Source organism: Dromaius novaehollandiae, chromosome 1, assembly GCF_036370855.1.
Source record: "Dromaius novaehollandiae isolate bDroNov1 chromosome 1, bDroNov1.hap1, whole genome shotgun sequence".
Lineage (NCBI taxonomy): Eukaryota > Metazoa > Chordata > Aves > Casuariiformes > Dromaiidae > Dromaius > Dromaius novaehollandiae.
Window position 1 is genome coordinate 54,435,545 of NC_088098.1, and position 18,007 is coordinate 54,453,551.

An 18,007-nucleotide genomic window follows, 5' to 3' on the forward strand; every position below is an offset into this window, starting at 1 on the left:
CAAAGGTAGAAAAAAATAATTGAGCATGGAGGGGAGAGCAAGAAACAGGAAGAGGGAAAGAGCACATGATGGAGGAAATAAATATAGAGATGAAAAAAATGAAAGGAGAAGTGAGGGACAGGGAAAAAAGAAAAAGGAGGGAAAAGTCTGTGTGAGTAACACACACTGATTTTTAAGAGGCTCTTAAACAGAGGGTGAGCGAAATGCCAGACAGCTAACAAGTGTTCTCCATCAGGATGGGAAGTGGTGCTCAGCATCTCCAGGTTAACAAGAGTCCCACGGTTTTCCAGGAAGAGAGAGGCATCCTCCTTTTAAAGCTTTCTATATGCTCCCACCCCCAGCTGCACACAGCCCAGGCCAGGCAGCCTCCCTGAGTACAAGACAGAGCACTGAGGCACATTCACACACAGCTGTGAGAACATCTGGAGTGGGGAACTATAGCTTCCGCTCTGCCTTCGCCACCTGCTCCCCCTGCATTTTCACCCTGGCAGAGGCAACAAGGGAAACGCCCAGGGAAGTAGTAGTGGGGAGGGGAAAATCACAAGCTGCTTCTGCGAACAGCTCTCTGGCTGCCAAAGGAGTAGCTACGGACAGCAGTCTGGAGAAGCGGTCTGGTATGCGTGTCAGGCAGACACGTGGCAGACTTCCTCCTGTGCCACCACTGCCTGCTTTGCATTTATTTCCACCCCTCTTCATTTCTCCCAGCTGCAATTGCCCTTCTGCTGCCAGAGTCTCTAGTCCAGCACTGTAAGGCCTGCTTGGTGACTAAGGCCCATATTTGAAGACAATCAGAAAAATTGCCTTAAGAACAACTCAGCCTCCCCTCCCTTTCCACCCCTCCAGCTCTACAAACCAGGCCCATATCCATAAGAGGGGAGAAAGTGAGTCACTCATGCAGAGCTCAGACTGGCAGGATCTGACAGTGCAGACAGGTAACATACCTGCAGAGGAGGAAAAGTGAGGAGCAGAGACAGGGCCCTGAGCAGGGAGCACACAGGGCCCTGGACTTGGGAGGGGAGGCAGGAACCTGGGCTGCTGAGGAGAGGTCGTGAGAGGGCAAAGAAAGCAGAGGGAAAAATGTTGGAGGCAGGGAAGTGGGGTAGGGTGGGGTAACCGTAAGGAGACAGACACCCTGATGACAAGTAGAGAGCAGAGGTTGGGGAGCAGGAAGGAGGGTCCGGAGGAAGAAAGAGTTTAGTGGAATCCCAAGTAGATGGACAGTCTGCAAACAGAAATAAAACAATAAATAAACCAAATTGTCAAAAATACAAAGCAGCAGCCAAGGTAACAGCTCTCCCCCATGATCTTCATTCCCAGAGCAACTCCTGCTCCCTGGAATTTCCCCCCCAACCCACACCTGTCCTAGTGCTTCCCTGCTGCTAGCTGTGAACTCTCACCAGAAGGGTGGACGGGTCTATGCTTGGGGGGTTATTTTTATCATTTTCCTCATGGATTTGCTGCACCTTTCTCCTCTGCTTGTGCTTCTGCCTCTGTCTCCTCCTCCACCTCCTGCTCTTCCTCCTCTGGGTCCTCCTCTGTGCTCTGCGGCCCAGCATGCAGAACAAAGGGAAGAAAGAGTGGAGATACTTGCAAGACGAGCCATGGTGGTTCTTGCTCACACACAGGGGCGTAAAGCAATGTCTATGATACTGGCATAGAAAGGAATTTCTCCCTATGGCCAAGAGAGGTCTGAGTTAGGAAGCAGAGATTTGTCTTCCTCTGTATCATCAGGCCAGAGATATCTAACCTAGTTACAAATGCTGTGATCCCATTGCCCAAAACTGTCACCAGTTGCTAGCACTCCTTCCCATATCCAAGCTGCCTACAAGATGTCATGCACATGTTTCTGTCCTTCCCTTGAGAGGGGACCAGGTGATCTCCTGACCCCTTAGCCTGAGACTCAGCAAGAAAAGGGCATGCTGCAAAGCCTTCGAGGCAATCACACCCTAACGGCAGAGTGACACACAGCATGGTCCTGAGACAGGCTGAGAGGGATGTTAGAGTAGCATGAGAAGTGCTGAGGTCACTTGTTAAAGCCATTTGCCACACAAAGCTAGACATCACCACCTCCAACACATGTGCTCCTCCTTTTGGGCAACAGGTGTAATGTCATGATGCTGAACATCAGGGCAAGCCCCATATTTCACCACCGAGGTGCCCCACAGTCACAGTGGAAGGTGGAAAGAAAGAAGTGGAAAACAGTGCGAAGGGTCTCATAGGCAACAGGAGCAGGGCCTTAACGAACTTGATCTCACCTTGGCTTTATGGCTGGGCTCAGAGCTCAGGCCATTGGGAGAGCTGTACAGCTCTTTGGAGACCACACACAGGAACTCTGTCTGATCCTCATTCCCATAGTTATAGGATGAACCAATGTTCACAAGCTAGAGAGGACAAGAGGGCAAAGATCATATACCCATGTTACTACAGACATCCACTTCACCTAGGGAGCAGGAGAGAAAGCTCCTCATACAGCATGGAGTCTAATACCCAGCTCCACCAGAAAGGCCTCATAATGAAGCAGAGGAAGCAGCACAGAGTACCAGGAGGGTACTCTGTGCTGCTGGCCAGGATTCAAACACCTTAACCTCATTGACTCCCCACAAACACACACAGCATCCTCCAAGCTGCTAGGAAAGAGGCAAGGCAGGAGCCAACATGACAGCACCATCAACGATTGAACCAATATTCCCAGAGAGAGAAGGTGTGCTGCCATGCTTGGGCCCTGCCTGGTATCCATGATCTTTTCCCCAAAAGACAGCTCCTGCCCACCCTCCTCTACCCTCTCCGAACCTGCTCAAACTGCCATCCATCTGACATAGTGGAAACCATCTGAGTGAGCTCCTCTTCCTGGCACTGCAGCACGCGGTAGACATGCTTAGGAGGCACCTGCAAGCAAAATTGCAGAGAAGCATGTTGCCCAGGTCCCATGCTAAAGGCTGTTGCCCTCCTGCAGAAGGGAATTCAGTAGTACCTCTCCTTGAAGGTAAAGGAGAGGAGAAACTACAATCCAGCTTTCTACCGTGCTGTCCAGAGAGGCAAGAACAACTGTGTCTACTCTGGAGGTAAGGGACTGAGCTGAGAGCTTCCTACGTTGTCCCCAGAAGATACTTGGCTCTTTCCTGTGGAGAGTTTGCATTTGTCATTACAAAGTCATTTATACAAATGCCACAAAGGCTGATAGGATTTTGCAAGCACAAAGTGACTGTCTGCTGCTAGAGGCTTAAAACATGAGGCAGACATGAGGAGAAGTGAGACATGAGGCTTAAAACCTGAGGCAGACATGAGGAGAAGTGAGACATCAGCCAAACATTCCCAGAAGACTGGTTTAAAAAGGTTGCTGGCCAGGAGAAGGTGCAGCTCTGCCACAGGATCGATTGATTCCTTGTGCCTCATTTTCTGCATTTAACTCTTCCAGAGACATCCCTTCACCTTTTCCCTCTAAGTACCTCCACAGGTATTCCCCTGTTCTTTGTTGTGATTACTTTCCTGGGGCTCCCCACACCAAAGCCCTACTCCCCACAACTCTTCCACTCTCCTCACAAACATCCTTCCATATCCCACAGTGATCAGCTGGCTTGTTTGAGAAGTTATAGGAGCCCATCTTGTTTCAAGGGCTACATCTATTGATATATCTGGGGCTGCAAAACAAGGCTGTTTTATCTTAACTAAAATGGTGGTAGCCTGCCTCTGGCAACATTTCACTATGCAGAGATTAGCATATAAACTCTAATTAGTTGCATCTTTCCTTTCCTGGCTGTTTCTCCCAAGTCTGCCCTCTCTGTAGACTCACTTGTCTCTTTCAGCATTTTTCCTTCTCCCACTCTGTCTTTGCTGGCCATTTCCATCCATACCTGAGTTACTGTGTAATCCTTCTCCTCCAGTCTATCCTTGATTATTCGGATTAGAGGGCCGATGTTATAGAACTCAGCTTCTTCTAGGACCCCTGAGAAAGAAAGAGAAATAACAAAGACACAAAGTTAACAGACAGTTCTTCTTACAAAAGATCAGCTCTGAGCTTCCCAAGGTCCTGTCCATTCCATTGGGAGAAATGACACTCCAGACTCACTCTTTAACACATTTCTGTTGCTCAAACCTCTTACCGGAGGAAACTGACTCTGTCTTTCTGCACTGTGTTCCTGATTGCTCACCCAAATTCCCTTATGCTATCAACTACTTCAGAAACAGGCATTGCCAGTGAAGGTTTGAGCCAAGGCCTGCTAATACCTTTCCAGGCAGGGAAAGGCTTTCCCTGGGAGTATGATAACTACTACTAGATTACGGGCCAAGGTGAATAAACATGGGCTCCAGCCTCTCTCTAAGGCCCATTAGTTGCTACATTGCTTTGGCACTCTTTGGAAGGCAGAAAACCACGGCTTGTTCTGACCTCATCAGTGAGAGACCCTAGAAAATCTCAACTGTTCTGGGCCAGTCAAAGTTGTATCCACTCAGCAACCGCATACATTACAGACAATCTGTCACTCTCTCACCTGTGCTTCACCTCAAAGCAGGTAAATAGAGACATGTTTTGTTTTTTATCTATGCTGTCTACATCCATCACCTCTCCTGAGACTCTACTGTTTATTAAAGGCCTTCAGGGAAAGCAAGGTGGGTTCCCAGTGGGTCAATGAGGGGAAGGAAGCTAGCAACCGACTTTCACATTTGCCCAGGGCAGTGCACAGGCCAAGTAGGCAAGAGGGATTGAGCTGGCTCTCTCCAGCCCTCTCAGAACCCTTCATTACATCCTGAATCATCTGATGAGTTTTATTTCATGTCAGCCTGAGTGTCTGTGGCAGGAACAAAAGGCAACGTCAAGCTGTGAACCAGACTCCCATTATGCTTCAGATTTTATATTAAAACCTGTGGCTGAACTCTGTCTGATGCAAGGATTACACGACATAGCAAGTAGCAAACACCTCAGAATCATGTTTATTATGGTTCTGTACCATTGCTTGGATGTATTTTTTGTAATCATAACTCATAAGACAACTCTGAGAAAAACATTCATTTTGTTAGGTAAAACTACTTATGAGAGAGACAAGAAGACTGATGAACCTGCAGAAACTGCACTTGGCAGAAGCTGAACAGCACAGCCTGTCTTTAGACTTAGCTACTTTTTATACTGTAATGTATAGAGTATACAGCAATATACAAGAGTATATTCTCCCAGGGAAAACCCCGAGGCATTGGAGATTGCTAGCTGATAACGCTGAGATGATGTTAGTGAGTTATACTATTGGACTCTCAACCTCAAATGAGGGATTGGTTTGGCTGTTTTGTTCCACTGAAATTGCTGCAGCCCACAACCCATAAGGGCACTAGTAACATATCAGTGCATATCACTGATTAATGATGGTCTTTATTACAGTCAGTGAAGAGATGAACTTGATCAATTTGATCTTCTGGGTTTTCATTCCTACTAGAAACTTCTAATTATTAACAGAGACCTCAGTCACAAAGCCTGATTAAAAGTGGATCAGGAACAGGTGATAAAACAGTTTATTGAGGCTGAGAGACCTTGCCTACTTCTGCTTCAGTGACATATCTGCTGAACTAACAGTTGAGAAGCCACAACAATCTTAGGATGACTTCCCCACCTACTCCAAAGCCCCTAAGTAAAAGAGGCATCGGTATGCTTTCCAAGAGCTGCAGAGGCAGCCCTCTCAAATCTCCCCACATCAACTGCAGGAGGAGAATGGGACACAACAAGGTGGACAGCAAGTCCTACTGTGTTCTGGTTCCAGCAGCACCCTTAAGTGGGAAATTTCTGAGCTCCGAAACTCACCTTCTTCAGCCATATCTTTATCCAGGACCAGCTTCCCATGACGGAGAAAATTCAGGATGGGTCCAAAGTAGGCGGGGTCCCGGTCTATTAAGTATGCACCGGTCTCATCCTAGCAACAGAGACAGACCATGAGGAGAAAAACCCCATGGAAAAAGTTTCGACAACACTCATGCTCCAGATTACAGGAAGATACTAATCAAAGCAAAAATGTCCACTATTTCTAAGGCTCCTTGGAAACCATAGGCAGAGCCCATGGTTTCAGCTCCTCCATGGTATCATCACTACACCATGCACATAGCAGCTCTCCAGTGGAAAAAGAAGATGCCACTGCTTCTCCTTTATGAGATGATCTGAAGGATGACGATGAAATAAAGCATAAGGAACACATGCATGCACACTCAGTTACACAAGACAACAGCCAGCCAGTGTGCAAGGCCAAAGCCTGGGTGACGGAGTCCCTGGTCTGTACCCACACAGGAGAGAGCAAACCTGTTTGCAATGCTTACCACAACAAACCAAAGTTCTAGTGGAAAAACCCAGGATTCTTTGATGTTTTGGTAGAACTTTGATTTTCTAAAAGCGTAATTCCCACAGTAAGTAGCACCAGCTTCTGCAATTTACTTTTCTGAGATGGACTATGGAGAGCCCCAATCCACATCAGCCTTGCTTGGATTTTAACTCCTGGCTCATTATCCCCAGGATGCCCATTCAGCATGGACAGACACAGGTAAGAAAGCCAAAAAAAGGCCTCTGGCTCCTCCTGTGACTCTGTGTATAGGGCTGGTATGAGAGAGCAGACATGCCCCTTACAGGGAACAAGGCTGAGTCAGGGAAATGTAGCTGGAATGTAGACCCAGGAGATCTGGGGGGACAGTGAGACAGGAGAGCCAGAAAGGAGGGGAGATGGCCTCTCTTTTTCCCCAGATGGGGAAAACAGGTGCAAGGCTATAACACAGCAAGGTAGCATCTGGCAAGGAAAGCAAGAGGACGTTCTTCCCAGGAGCAGGGGGAGGAAGAGGTATTTTTTTTACTCAGTTACTCTTGCAGCTGTTGGGGTCTGATTCCATCCCAGCATCCTTCCAGCCCTCCAGCCCTCCCTGTGCTCAGTGGGGCATGGTCCGGGAGGCAAGCCAGCTGCCTTACCAGGTCCGACTGCAGCTCCTCGCCCTGGCACAAGCGACACAGGAAAGATTTCTGCTCCCGACACAGGGTCTGCCTGGTGGTGAGGAAGATGGTGCCCCCCACATTGAGCTTCACCCACTTGGCTTGGGTGCTGGCAGGTGGCGGGATGTCCCAGGAGCAGCGCAGCCCTGCAGCACCCTGCATCTCCTCCCTGCCCTCCATCCTCATCCTCATCCCCTCAGCGTGCAGGGACTGCTGCAGGTGCTGCCCACCAGGGGATGCTGGGACCTGTAGTTCATCTGCCTCTCTTTCTGCAGTAGCCATAGTTCCTAGGGGTGCTAGGGTCCCTGTGACCACCAAGGAGGCCAGGGTGGGGGGAGAGGAAGGATGCTCTGTGCTGTAGGATATCACTGCTGCTATTAGGAATGTGCAAAACTGTAGCTCCGCAGTGCAGATGCTCTCTGGCTTCTCCGCTGTTCCAGTTTTGACTAACTGAGTGAAGGGCTGGCCAGCACTTCAGAGGTGCAGGGTGTTATGCAAAAATTCTCAGCATTTATTTCCATGAACATCATCTCTGGCTCATTATAAGATTCTGGGAACTGTAGTCTGCACAGGCATGCACAAAAGGGCACTGGGAACTGTAGTTTTCCTCAGCCCACTGTCACTGCAAAAGCAGATACTGTAATCAAGGGGGCCACAGCATATGATATGACCCCAGCCCTGCAGCTGGTAGTTGGCCTGTCTCCAGTCCTGGGACTTGCATTTGAGCTTGCCTGGAATCAGGAAGAACAACCTGCTCTCTGGCACTCAGCAGGTTAAACCCATCAGTGCTGTACGGCACAGCTTTCCCTTCAGGAGATCTGCTTTCCCAGGCTCACAGCTCCTGTATCAGTTGCCATGCTGTTCTTGCTGCAAAATGTATGGACAGTTGTCTTCTTGCTAACATACGTAGAGGCACTTCTGGGAACTGTATCCTGGATTTGTGAAGTGCTGGCAGAGGGCAGGATTCATTTTTCTTCGTGCTTGAAATAGTCACCGACTCAGCAAACTTTCCTCCATTGCTGTCCTACCAGCACAAACCATGCCAGGCAGAGACCCTCTGTCTCCTTTCCCCATGCTCCTGCCATCTCTGACTTCGCCTGGGCAATAGCAAGCAGAGATTTTAAATCAGCCCTGAGTGGAGTTTTACCTTTGCCCCAGGCACATATCAACCACTGACTATGATTGGGCCAGTCCCTCCTTACTGAATCTGGCCATGCCTCTGCCACTCACTCCTGCCAGGCAAAGCCTGGAGCTGGTTTGGAAAAACAGCAACCCATGCCCTCTGGGATATTAGTTCAAATGTGCTCCTTGGCACAGACACAACCTGAAAGCATTCTGTCTCCAGAAGCTCTGCTTTTCCCACTACTGTCTAAGCACAACCATGGTTGCCAGCAGCTCAAATGTACTGTGAAAGGAAAGGCTGATGTTTTCCCTACCTCCACCTGAATGCGGCCCAAAGCCTCCCCTTCACCCAAGCAACCTTCTGGGTCTTCTTTGCCAGGGCAATGCAGACTGTAGTGCCTTGCAGACACTTCATAATTCTTGCACCTAGATCTTTGTGTCTCCTGAGTAGAGGTTTTACTGGGGAAACAGGGTGGAAAAAGAGAGATTGATTTCCTATTCGTTTCCTTTTATTCCTTCCTTCCTTCTCTTTTTTTTTATTTCCTTATAAATTACTATCTTTTATCTTCACAGAGTGTGAAGGTAGCTTCACCCTTCCCCCAAATCACGCAGGATAAAGGATTTCCTTGACAAACACGGACAGTATAACCATGTACTTTGCTCCTCCTGTGTAAGAGTGCAAAAAGGAAGGAGAAAGAGAGGCTAACATGGAAAAGGTGCTTTAGATTGTTGACCTCAAGCTAATTTCAGCACAGGAACAGTTCAGCTCCTTCAGGGTGCAAATTCAAACACCTCTGGATCTCCTTTAATTTATATCAGGAGCTGGCCAGGCACAGCTTACATGAAAAGTAATTTTTGCCTACTTGTATGGAGCAGGCTGTGGGCCAAATTAGTCCCCAACCCTTGGATCACTCTCTGCTGAGCAGTGGAGGGTATCAGAGATGCTCAGGTTAACACTGGCCTGACCTGAGGCATCATGGAGTGCAACACAGCTCTGGGCTGTGGCACTCTCACACTCCTACTTCTGGCTTTGAGTCAAACCTTGACAAGATCAAGAGCTCTGCTCTGCACTCTGAGGTTCAAGAGAGGCAGGACCTTGTGTGTGCTGGCTGCAGCTCCAGCAGAGACGGAAGCTGAGTAGTGTGGCTCCCTGATACGAATGCAGTGGGTGGGGGTGGCAGCTTCTGTCCCTTATCTCCCCATCCAAGAAACCTGCCCTGCCTTTGTCTTCCCTCTTCTTTTATCAAGGGTTCACCCCGTCTCCCTGTCCTCCAGAGATGTCTCACAACCCCTCAGCCTCTTGCTCTTTTTTTAGGTGTAATGTTGTTTGTTTTCCCTGCCCTCCTCCCCAGTCTCTCCCATACTACTGTTGCTCATGGTTCAGGGATGGTCTGTATTCAGGGCATACCTTCTTCCATTCACACTAGCCTCTCTCTGTGACCAGCATGTCAAGTCTTGCTCATTCTTGGGCCATGGAGTGAAGGGCTAGTATATAAATCTCAAAAAGTATACTATGAGTAAGGAGAAAGGTAGAGGTACCCTCTTCCCATCCCCATAGCCTTCTCTTCTGCAACATACAGCATGAACTTTACTGGAACCCCAAAAGTCAAGGAGTTCCCCCTAGTAGGTGAAAACCTTCTTTGGGAGGAAATCAGTCCACAGTGAGTTACTGACTGAAATGCTGTGATGAGTCAGTGCTGTGGGCTAAATATGGGCTTGATTTGAACACTGTCACCAGACATATTTCTGAGATGGAATTAGCATGTCCTTGTTAAGGACCATTGAAAATCAAGGAGAAATAGAAGAGAGAGAGGAGACATAAATTTAGATAACCAAATGGTTGATCCTCCTGCTTTGATGTATATATATATAATATATATATAATATATATTATATATGTAATATATACTATATATATTTTATATATCATATATATTAATATAATATATAATATATTAATATAATAATATAATGTGATATAATATATATTATTTATATATATATATATATATAAACACATACACAGAAAGAGACAACAGCAAGGAAGAGCTTACATGGGGCAGTGTGATTATGTAATGCCATACAGCACTACTGAGTATTCAGTTAATCACAGGGACTGGGACAATTGCATAAACAGACTGGGGGCAGGAAAAGCTGAACAGCCACTGGGTACACAGGAGCGGGGGCTGGCCAGGGACAGAGCAAAACCAGGAGGGTTACTGTAAACTGAGAGAACTTTTGTTCAACAGCCATCAGGCTTATCATGTAAACCAGCAAAGAGCTACACACACTGCCACACTCAGTACATACATCATGGCCTGGAGAATCCAGCTGGGTACATTGTGTATGATGCACCACTGACGTTACAGAGCTGCTCTTAGGTAATTGTTGCATTGTGGAGTGTCAGTGGGAGCAAGAATCATCGTGTATTGGCACAGACTGTGTCACTACTCTGGCATGCTGGGAACACACATCTGGGATTAAACCTGAATTATCACTTAGTTAATAAATACACTTTGGGACAAGGCACTGAAGAAGAAACTCTTTCCTCTTCTGCAGGAACTGGACTGAGGAGGACAAATAATGCTCCAAAATTTGCCATTAACTCTGCAGTGAACTGGGCAAAGAAAACTCCGTGCACTGAACATAGGGGTGGGATGAAGACCGTTTACTTGTAGCCAACACAGCCCAGCTTATCTGCCACCAGAGCAAGGCAGATCAGGGCAGGAAGAGAAAGGTCCTAGGACATTCTGGGGAACTAATCTCTCTCTAGCTGCTTGTGCTCCATGCAGTCTGTGAGCAGAATACCTGCATTCAAAATAGTGTATAAAGCCTGTGCGTATGCGTGCATCATTTACCACCTCGGGGACAGGAGAAGAGTGCTGGAAGGAGGAGAGAAAACTGTCACATGACACTTGGTTGTGAGCTGGACCCAAGAGAGATGTGAGAAACAAGAAAAGCCACCTGCAGGTAATAAGCTCTTGCAATAGTCATTACTAGAAAGGGACAGTGATACTGGCAGAGAGAGGCCTGCTTTGGGGTGTGGGGAAAGTGTGCAGCGGAACAAGTGATTTACTGGGGCACTGGGCATGAAGCATGCTGGACAGCAGTAGGGAAGGAAGAGGAAGGCAGGGGATGAAGACAGGTGAGGAGCAAGGGACTCTGGGATTGCTCTTGGAGGCCTGTCTGTGCTTACACCATATAAAAGGTGGAGCTATATTGCAAATGCACAGCGGAAAGGATGAGGAGTATGTGCAAAATAGTCACATCCCTAAAAGGTGAGCAGAGCCTCCATATATGAGGGACTGCCTGGCACCAGAGCTGGAGGAAAGGATTGAGAGTGGGCTGCAGCAGACATGACCCAAAACCCTAGCTCTCCTCTTCCTCTCCATACCACAAACTCTGCAACAGCAGACTTGGAGAGCAGGACTCAGCAGCAGTGGCAGCTGGAACAGGTGAATCGTCACTTCCTCTGGAGTGGGGGATATGTTATATGGTTAAAATGTGACAGCGGTTCTTCGTCCCCACAACCTCTTCTGACAGGAGAAGCATTTTCTTCTCTCTTATCACATTCCAGACTCAGAGAGTCTCCAGTGGTCAAAAACAGGAGCCTGTGGTCAAAACAGGAGCTGCAAACTGATGTGGAGATATAAGGGAGAAGGGTGATGCATTGTCTGATCTTTAGCATCATTTGGGGTTCTTGTGCTCAGCATTGTAAGCAGATCCAAATGAGATACCACCACATTCCCAAACCCAAAAACACACTAAAACTCCATGGCTCTCTCAGGGCTGCTCACTCAGATCCTCAGGTCTCAGGGAAGCAACCTGGCTTATTTCCCTTTCCCACTGTGTTCAGCTCCTGGAGTGGACTTACCAGGCAGCTGTAGTCCTTCCCCTTCCTCCCAATTACCGCTGCTTCACATAATATATGCACTCTTTTGTCACCAGGCACAGAGCAGATCCTCCAGTATCATCACTGTGGCTTCATCTCTGCAGGCTCAAATTTTGCTCAGACCCTCAAAGCTGTGCTGTGCTTTGAGACAGCCAGAGTTATCCATTGACCAGACTGCTCTCTCAGAGTCCAACACTGCTTCAGGACAAAAGCACTATGGATAGTAAAAAATACCTATAAACCAATAAAGAATTTACATGTTGACCTGGGTTTCTGGGATTTATAGAGATCTGCAACAGCTCCATCTCAAATTAGCCATAGGTCAGTGTGACCTTCTTCCCACATTACGGCTGGTTTTTAGGCTACTTCTCAGCCGCCATGAGCCCTGTTCCATCCAAGATAGTTTATTCCCCTTTCCCAGCGACAATTTTTCCACTGGCTTGTCAAGGAACATTAGTGATTTGCATTCATACCTATTTCTCCCCTTCCCTGTTTCCAGTTCCCATAGGAAATACATCTACAGAGTCAGGGACATAAAGATCTGTAGAGCATTTATAAACCTGGTGCAAGTCCCCTCAGCTGTTCCTTATGTCCAGTAGCATCTGTTACAGCTCAAAATAGGCTTTGTGGTCTCCAGGCTTTGAAAACATTGTCTCAGGCCCCACAACGTTCCCAGTGCTTTGCCTGCAGCGTGAGAATGGATCTCAACAGAAGGGAGAGAGAATATCAGAAGACACTGTCTTGGGACAGATTTTTGATGCATGATGTAACAGGGCATACCCCACAGAGACAAAATATTTTGGGGTGGGAAGGAAGTTCTCTATTTCCTCGCAGTAGGGAAATTAAGGCAAAGCCAAGTGTCTGCTAAAAGATTTGATGAAACCTGGGAAAATGAATTAACTACTGAAAAGATTCTGTGATTCAAAACTGGCAGAGAGAAGGCCAATCTTGGTACACATGCCGGGGCGGGGCAGGGCAGGGGGGTAGGTCCTGCTGGATGTCATGGAGTTGCTCAGTCGAAATGCAGAACAAGGGGAGAGGGAAAAAACTTCCACTTAAGTTTGCACACTCCATGTGGCTCATTGGGCTGTACCAGACACCTCTCCCCAGCACATGTGAAAGAGAAAAGGAGCTCAGACTCAAGAGGAAGTTGAGAGATTACTATTGACCCCAAGGACTGCTGTGTCCCAAAAGGAAATACAGTGCTTAGAACTGCATTGCAGTGGGCCAGACATTCTGGAAGCACAAGAGGAGAAGCCAGCCCCAGGCATCCACTGGAAATGACGAATGAAGTCTGAAAGAAAACATAAATTTTCTCTAGTAAGTAACTTCACGGATAAACAGAGGAGTAGCAGCACTCTTGAATTATTGTCTGCTTGTGTATAGAGGCGTGACCACATATTGCCATAACCTGCCTCATCCCCCAGCGACACCCAGGGTGTTAAACCTCAATGACCTACTGGTGAAAGCCTCTTAGCTTGGCTGATGGTGGGAGAAGCTAGAAATACTGAATCAAAAAGGTGTCACAAGCCAGCTCCTGCTGCAGGATCTCTTACTAGAAAATACTATCCATACAGATGTCTTAAACTGTCTTAAAAGCAGTGTCCCCGTTGCTCAGATTGGGAATCTCCTTCACAGAGAGTTTAGAGCCACTTGCTTATTCCCAGGCAGTCACCCTTAAACAGCTTTTTTTTTTAGTACCCACAGTCAAAGACTGCAATCAGATATTTTGTGTGACACGTTGGCTAGTTTTCTCCCCAGGAGACAGTTGCTGGAAAACTACCCAACCTGGAATAAAGTGTTGCTAGCAGCCTTTAAAAACACCATTACATGGGCAGGGAAATTCACAAAACAGGGGGATAGAAAACTTTTCTCTATCAGGAAGAAGAAAACTAAACCATCTATTGGATCACAAACTGACCCGGAACTGAAGTCTTCACAATTTGCAGGGCATTCTGTGACCTGCAGAAGAAGCACTTTTGGGCAAGTCTAAGTGCAAAGAGACAAATGGAAACCAACAAAAACAAAGGTTAATTTTAGCCAGATCTGTGAGTTTCTTGCACTGCCTACCTATAGGGTCACTCATTTCAGACCTCAGTGCACTCTATACCCAGTGCTTGCTGCAACACAGCTGCAAGTCCCTGAAGAACAAGGTTATTAGTCTGAACTTACGTAGGGGAAGTGTATGCTTCAGTTATTGGAAATGGGGGGGAAAAGGGATCAGGAAGTACATGGGGCTGCAGAGGACAAAGGAAGAAATCATCTGAACAGTGAAACCCCAAGAAATTTGCAGAAATAGAGCTCATGTCCATGCAAGCCAGGCCCAGGAAGAAGCCAGTGCTCCAGGCAACATTGGCCTAAAGAAACATAAAGAACAAACCTCTCCAGTGGACTAGGATCCAGGCTTTGTATTAACTGGCAAGAAGGAGACCCTGCAAAGCTGTAACAATAAGCATCTATCTCATCCCCTAGAAAGGATGACACCATCAGCTCCAGATATCCATAGGCATATGTTGCTGCATACCCAAGAGCAGAACCTGGCTCGTTAACTTTCTGAGTTACCAGTGGGCTGGAATGGAGAGAAAATACTACAGAGAAGAAATTGCTGAACAACCTTGGCAGGGACACTTAGGGAGATTTCGGTTCTCAAATATATAACAATGGTCCTGGGGAAAAATGCCTGCCATTTGGGGTTATTCCTCTGTAGGTTCCAGTTCCCCCAAGTTCTTTAAAGTCTTATGATATGTCTCATGGAAGGAACAGCAACACTCATGCAACCCAATTCTCAACATGTGAGCAGACATCCAGTCTTTGAAGAACAGAGCTGTCACTCCATTTTAGGCCAAAAAGCAAATGGACAAAAACTGGAAGGAAAAAAGTGGCAGTGTCCCAAGAGAGAGCTACCTGTTGCCTTTCTTGGGCCACAGAGCTTGCCAAGGGAATGAAAAAGTCATTCTACTCAAGGAAGAAGGAAACATCTCACTTGAATCATCAGAAAAGGTGATTCCATAAAAACTGATTTCACGGAAAAGACTAACACCCAAGTAACACCCACATAAGCTCCATTCAGCAGAAAGACCTTGAAACATATTTATTTAATCTTTTTTAATCCTAGAATCTTTTTTTTGTTTGTTAAAAAAGGCTTTGGGGTCATCAGGGTACAAAATCAGATAAGCACACACTGCAGTTGCAGTTAAGATTCCAAGCACAAGAAGAAATCCAGACCAATCTCTAACTTCATCAAGTGCCAAACTAGAAGCCATAGCTGCTCCTACAATGGAGCCTTTTCCCTAGGCTTTGTGCTCAAAATGACCATTATCCACATGGGTGGACTCTAGGACACAGGCATCCAGATGCTCACAGCCAGGCAAAGAGCATGATCATGAGGCACAGTTATACAAGTATGACCATCCTGTGAGTAAACATGGTGGAATGTCCTGAGTCATGAGGCTGGCTTGACTCAGTTACTTCCCACACTGCTACCAGCACTCTCTCCTTTCCATCTGATACTGTAAGAGAGGTCGTCTTTATGCTCCAACACCCTAGTGATATGGGAAGGAAAAGGTGCCAAAACACCATGTACCCATGTTTGTTACCCAACACCTTCACCTTATGACACTTATCTCAACAAGGAATGCTAAATTGATCCATTTATTCCATATCCTGTTTCAAGGCAAATTATCTGCACGTCTGAGAGAGGAAGCAACTTATTACAATGTCTTCCCCTTTCCCTCAGAAATAATATTTTCAGGCTGTGCCCGCATGTACCATTCCACCCAGGCCCCATCGTACACAGCAACATCTGGTTTGCCACAGAGGTACGCCCCCAGAACAACGTGGCAGGCAGTGACCCCAGAGCCACACGTAGCTACCAATGGCTTTGAGAGGTCCACCTTCTTCGCCTGGAACAGACTGCAGATCTGCTCAGGGGTCTTCTCTAAGCCAGATTCTGTGAGGAAATCAGTGAAGGGGATGTTCAGAGACCCAGGGATATGACCAGGCTCAGTTCCTGGAGGAAAAGCAATACAGACAAGAATTAACCTCTACCATCTGGGAGGAGTCCATTGCAAAACCTGTTCTCTGTTTCACACATCTGTTTCACTCTGTTTCATACAAACATTTATTTTTTGGTGTATTTTGTTAAAATAAATACATTTATTTTTGCTAAAGTTTGCTTTAATAGACAACCATTACTGGTTAGATGCACAGCCCTCAGGAATGATGGCTCTAACCATCAGGTTATCAGGTAGACAGAGAAACCTGTCATGAAGTTTTCTTCCTCCCCTGCATCAGAGCAATCTGCTCTGCAGAGTCACTGACTGAAGTACCTTCCCAGGTTCTGAGGGGAAAGTAGCACCAGTACATAAAGAGACTAATAAATATTTCTGAGGTGCATGAATGCTACTTTCCCCACCCCAGCCCTTCATAAGAAAGAACACATGGCTTTCCCCACTCCTAAGTCAGTTTTCAACTGAAAGCAGCACTAGCTAGTCAAAGGGCTAAGAAGACAGGTGGATACATACAGGATAACTGTATTTCCCTTCACTGTGTCTACAGGATTCAAGCCTGTGGGCACCCTAAATGAAGCCCCTGCTTATGATGCCAATGTCTCAGCAGGCATATTACCATCTCGGGGCTCTGGCTCTATTCCCCGGAACCGTCCTGCAGAGCGTGCGTCCACTAGCTGGAAGCAGTGGGAATCCAAGTTATCTATGATGTCCTCATAGCTTTTCACCATGGACTTGTCCAAGGAGGCGTGGAACTCAGAGGGAGCTACCTGGCTCTTTCCAGAGCTCAGCAGATTCCCCTCTCGCTGCCAGTTCTTCAGGCCACCATCTAGAAGGGAAACTGCTTCATGTCCAAAGGCTCGAAACATCCACCACACCCGGGGTGCAGAGAAGAGACCTTGGTCACTGCCATCATACACCACAACATGGGAATCATTCCCCACACCCAGCTTCCCCACATACTCAGCAAAGTCATCAGCCTTGGGCAGCATATGATCATAGGGTGAAGTACGGTCACTACACTGGTCAATGTCGAAGAAAACTGCACCAGGGATATGGCGCTCCTCGAATTCCCGCTTTGGGTCACGCTTCATCTTTGGCAAATACCAGGATGCATCCACGATTCTCAAGGCCAGTCCAGCTTGCTGGGACTTGATGGCTTCTGATAGCCATTTTGCAGACACCAGAGCACGGTAGAGGAGTTGCTGCGACATTGCTGCTGAGGTCTGGCCAAGGTTACGTGATCTCTGGGGCTTGTCTGAACTCACCTGATTGCAAAAAGAAGAAAGCTGTAAATTAGAGACCAGCTTTATGGAAAGCAACTGGATGAAGATGCATTTTGGGGCTAAAGACTTTATGGCCTGCGTCCATACGTAGCACACTGAAGTGCTGGCTAAGTCTACAGTGAAGGGTCAGAAGTGCTCCTGTCCTGGGAACAATGAGTTTCACAGAACTCAGCCCAAACCGTGCACTGACCGAGGCTGACACGACTGAGTCCTGCCCCTTGCCCCCCGCCCCCCATCCAGGCACCTTCAGCTATGCTAACAGCAGTGAGAGGGGAGCAGGGCAACCCCAAGTCCCTGGGAACCCCTGCTCCAGGCCCCTAGGAAACACCTCCAAGCAGGAGACGGGGACAGAGCCACCCCTGGGGTGAGGCACAGCCCCCCAGCCAGGGGGGCTCTGCCCTGCAGTGCCCCACCACTCTCGCCCCCCGGGAGACCATTTCAAGCCGAGGCCCTCGGTGGGCCCCGGCAGCCCTCACGCCTGCTGCAGGGCACAGCCTCCGGCGGTGACCCCCCCCCCCCGCCGCCCTGGGACACCCCCCTCGCCGCGTCGCCTCTCCGCGGAGAAGAGGGGGAAGGAGCGAGGCCAGCTGGGGTCCGGGCCGCGCCGCCCCATACCTCCGCGCTGGGGCCCAGCCGAGCCGAGCCAGCCCTCAGTCACCGCCCGCCATTGCCGCCGCCGGGGGCCAGAGTCCGCCCAGCGGGCCGGTCCCGCCCGCCCCCGCCCGCCTCCTCGGGCCCGTGCTGGGCCGCGCCT

General features: G+C 48.0%; 2 protein-coding genes across 3 annotated transcripts in view; both read right to left on the reverse strand.

Moving 5' to 3' along the window:
- KCTD17 (potassium channel tetramerization domain containing 17) overlaps positions 1-9,895 on the reverse strand; it is an 11,744-nt gene extending 1,849 nt beyond the window's left edge. Inside the window, exons 1-6 of one of the 2 annotated variants that reach the window (XM_064513021.1) lie at positions 6,926-9,895; positions 5,783-5,891; positions 3,852-3,943; positions 2,791-2,886; positions 2,256-2,381; positions 1,398-1,542 (exon numbers count right to left, since the gene is read on the reverse strand). In XM_064513021.1, coding sequence (XP_064369091.1) covers positions 1,447-1,542; positions 2,256-2,381; positions 2,791-2,886; positions 3,852-3,943; positions 5,783-5,891; positions 6,926-7,228 — 822 coding nt within the window. In that variant the 5' untranslated portion in view covers positions 7,229-9,895 and the 3' untranslated portion in view covers positions 1,398-1,446. The remainder of the gene's footprint in view (positions 1-1,397; positions 1,543-2,255; positions 2,382-2,790; positions 2,887-3,851; positions 3,944-5,782; positions 5,892-6,925) is intronic. The other variant, XM_026117916.2, reaches the window with a different exon arrangement.
- Positions 9,896-15,025: 5,130 nt separating this feature from the next.
- LOC112993911 (3-mercaptopyruvate sulfurtransferase-like) lies at positions 15,026-18,000 on the reverse strand. The gene is made up of 3 exons (XM_026117909.2): positions 17,869-18,000; positions 16,587-17,235; positions 15,026-15,969 (listed from the first exon to the last, which is right to left on the reverse strand). Exons 2-3 carry the CDS (start codon positions 17,179-17,181, stop codon positions 15,671-15,673), a joined length of 894 nt encoding a protein of 297 aa, XP_025973694.1. The 5' UTR covers positions 17,182-17,235; positions 17,869-18,000; the 3' UTR covers positions 15,026-15,670.
- Positions 18,001-18,007: the final 7 nt, after the last annotated feature.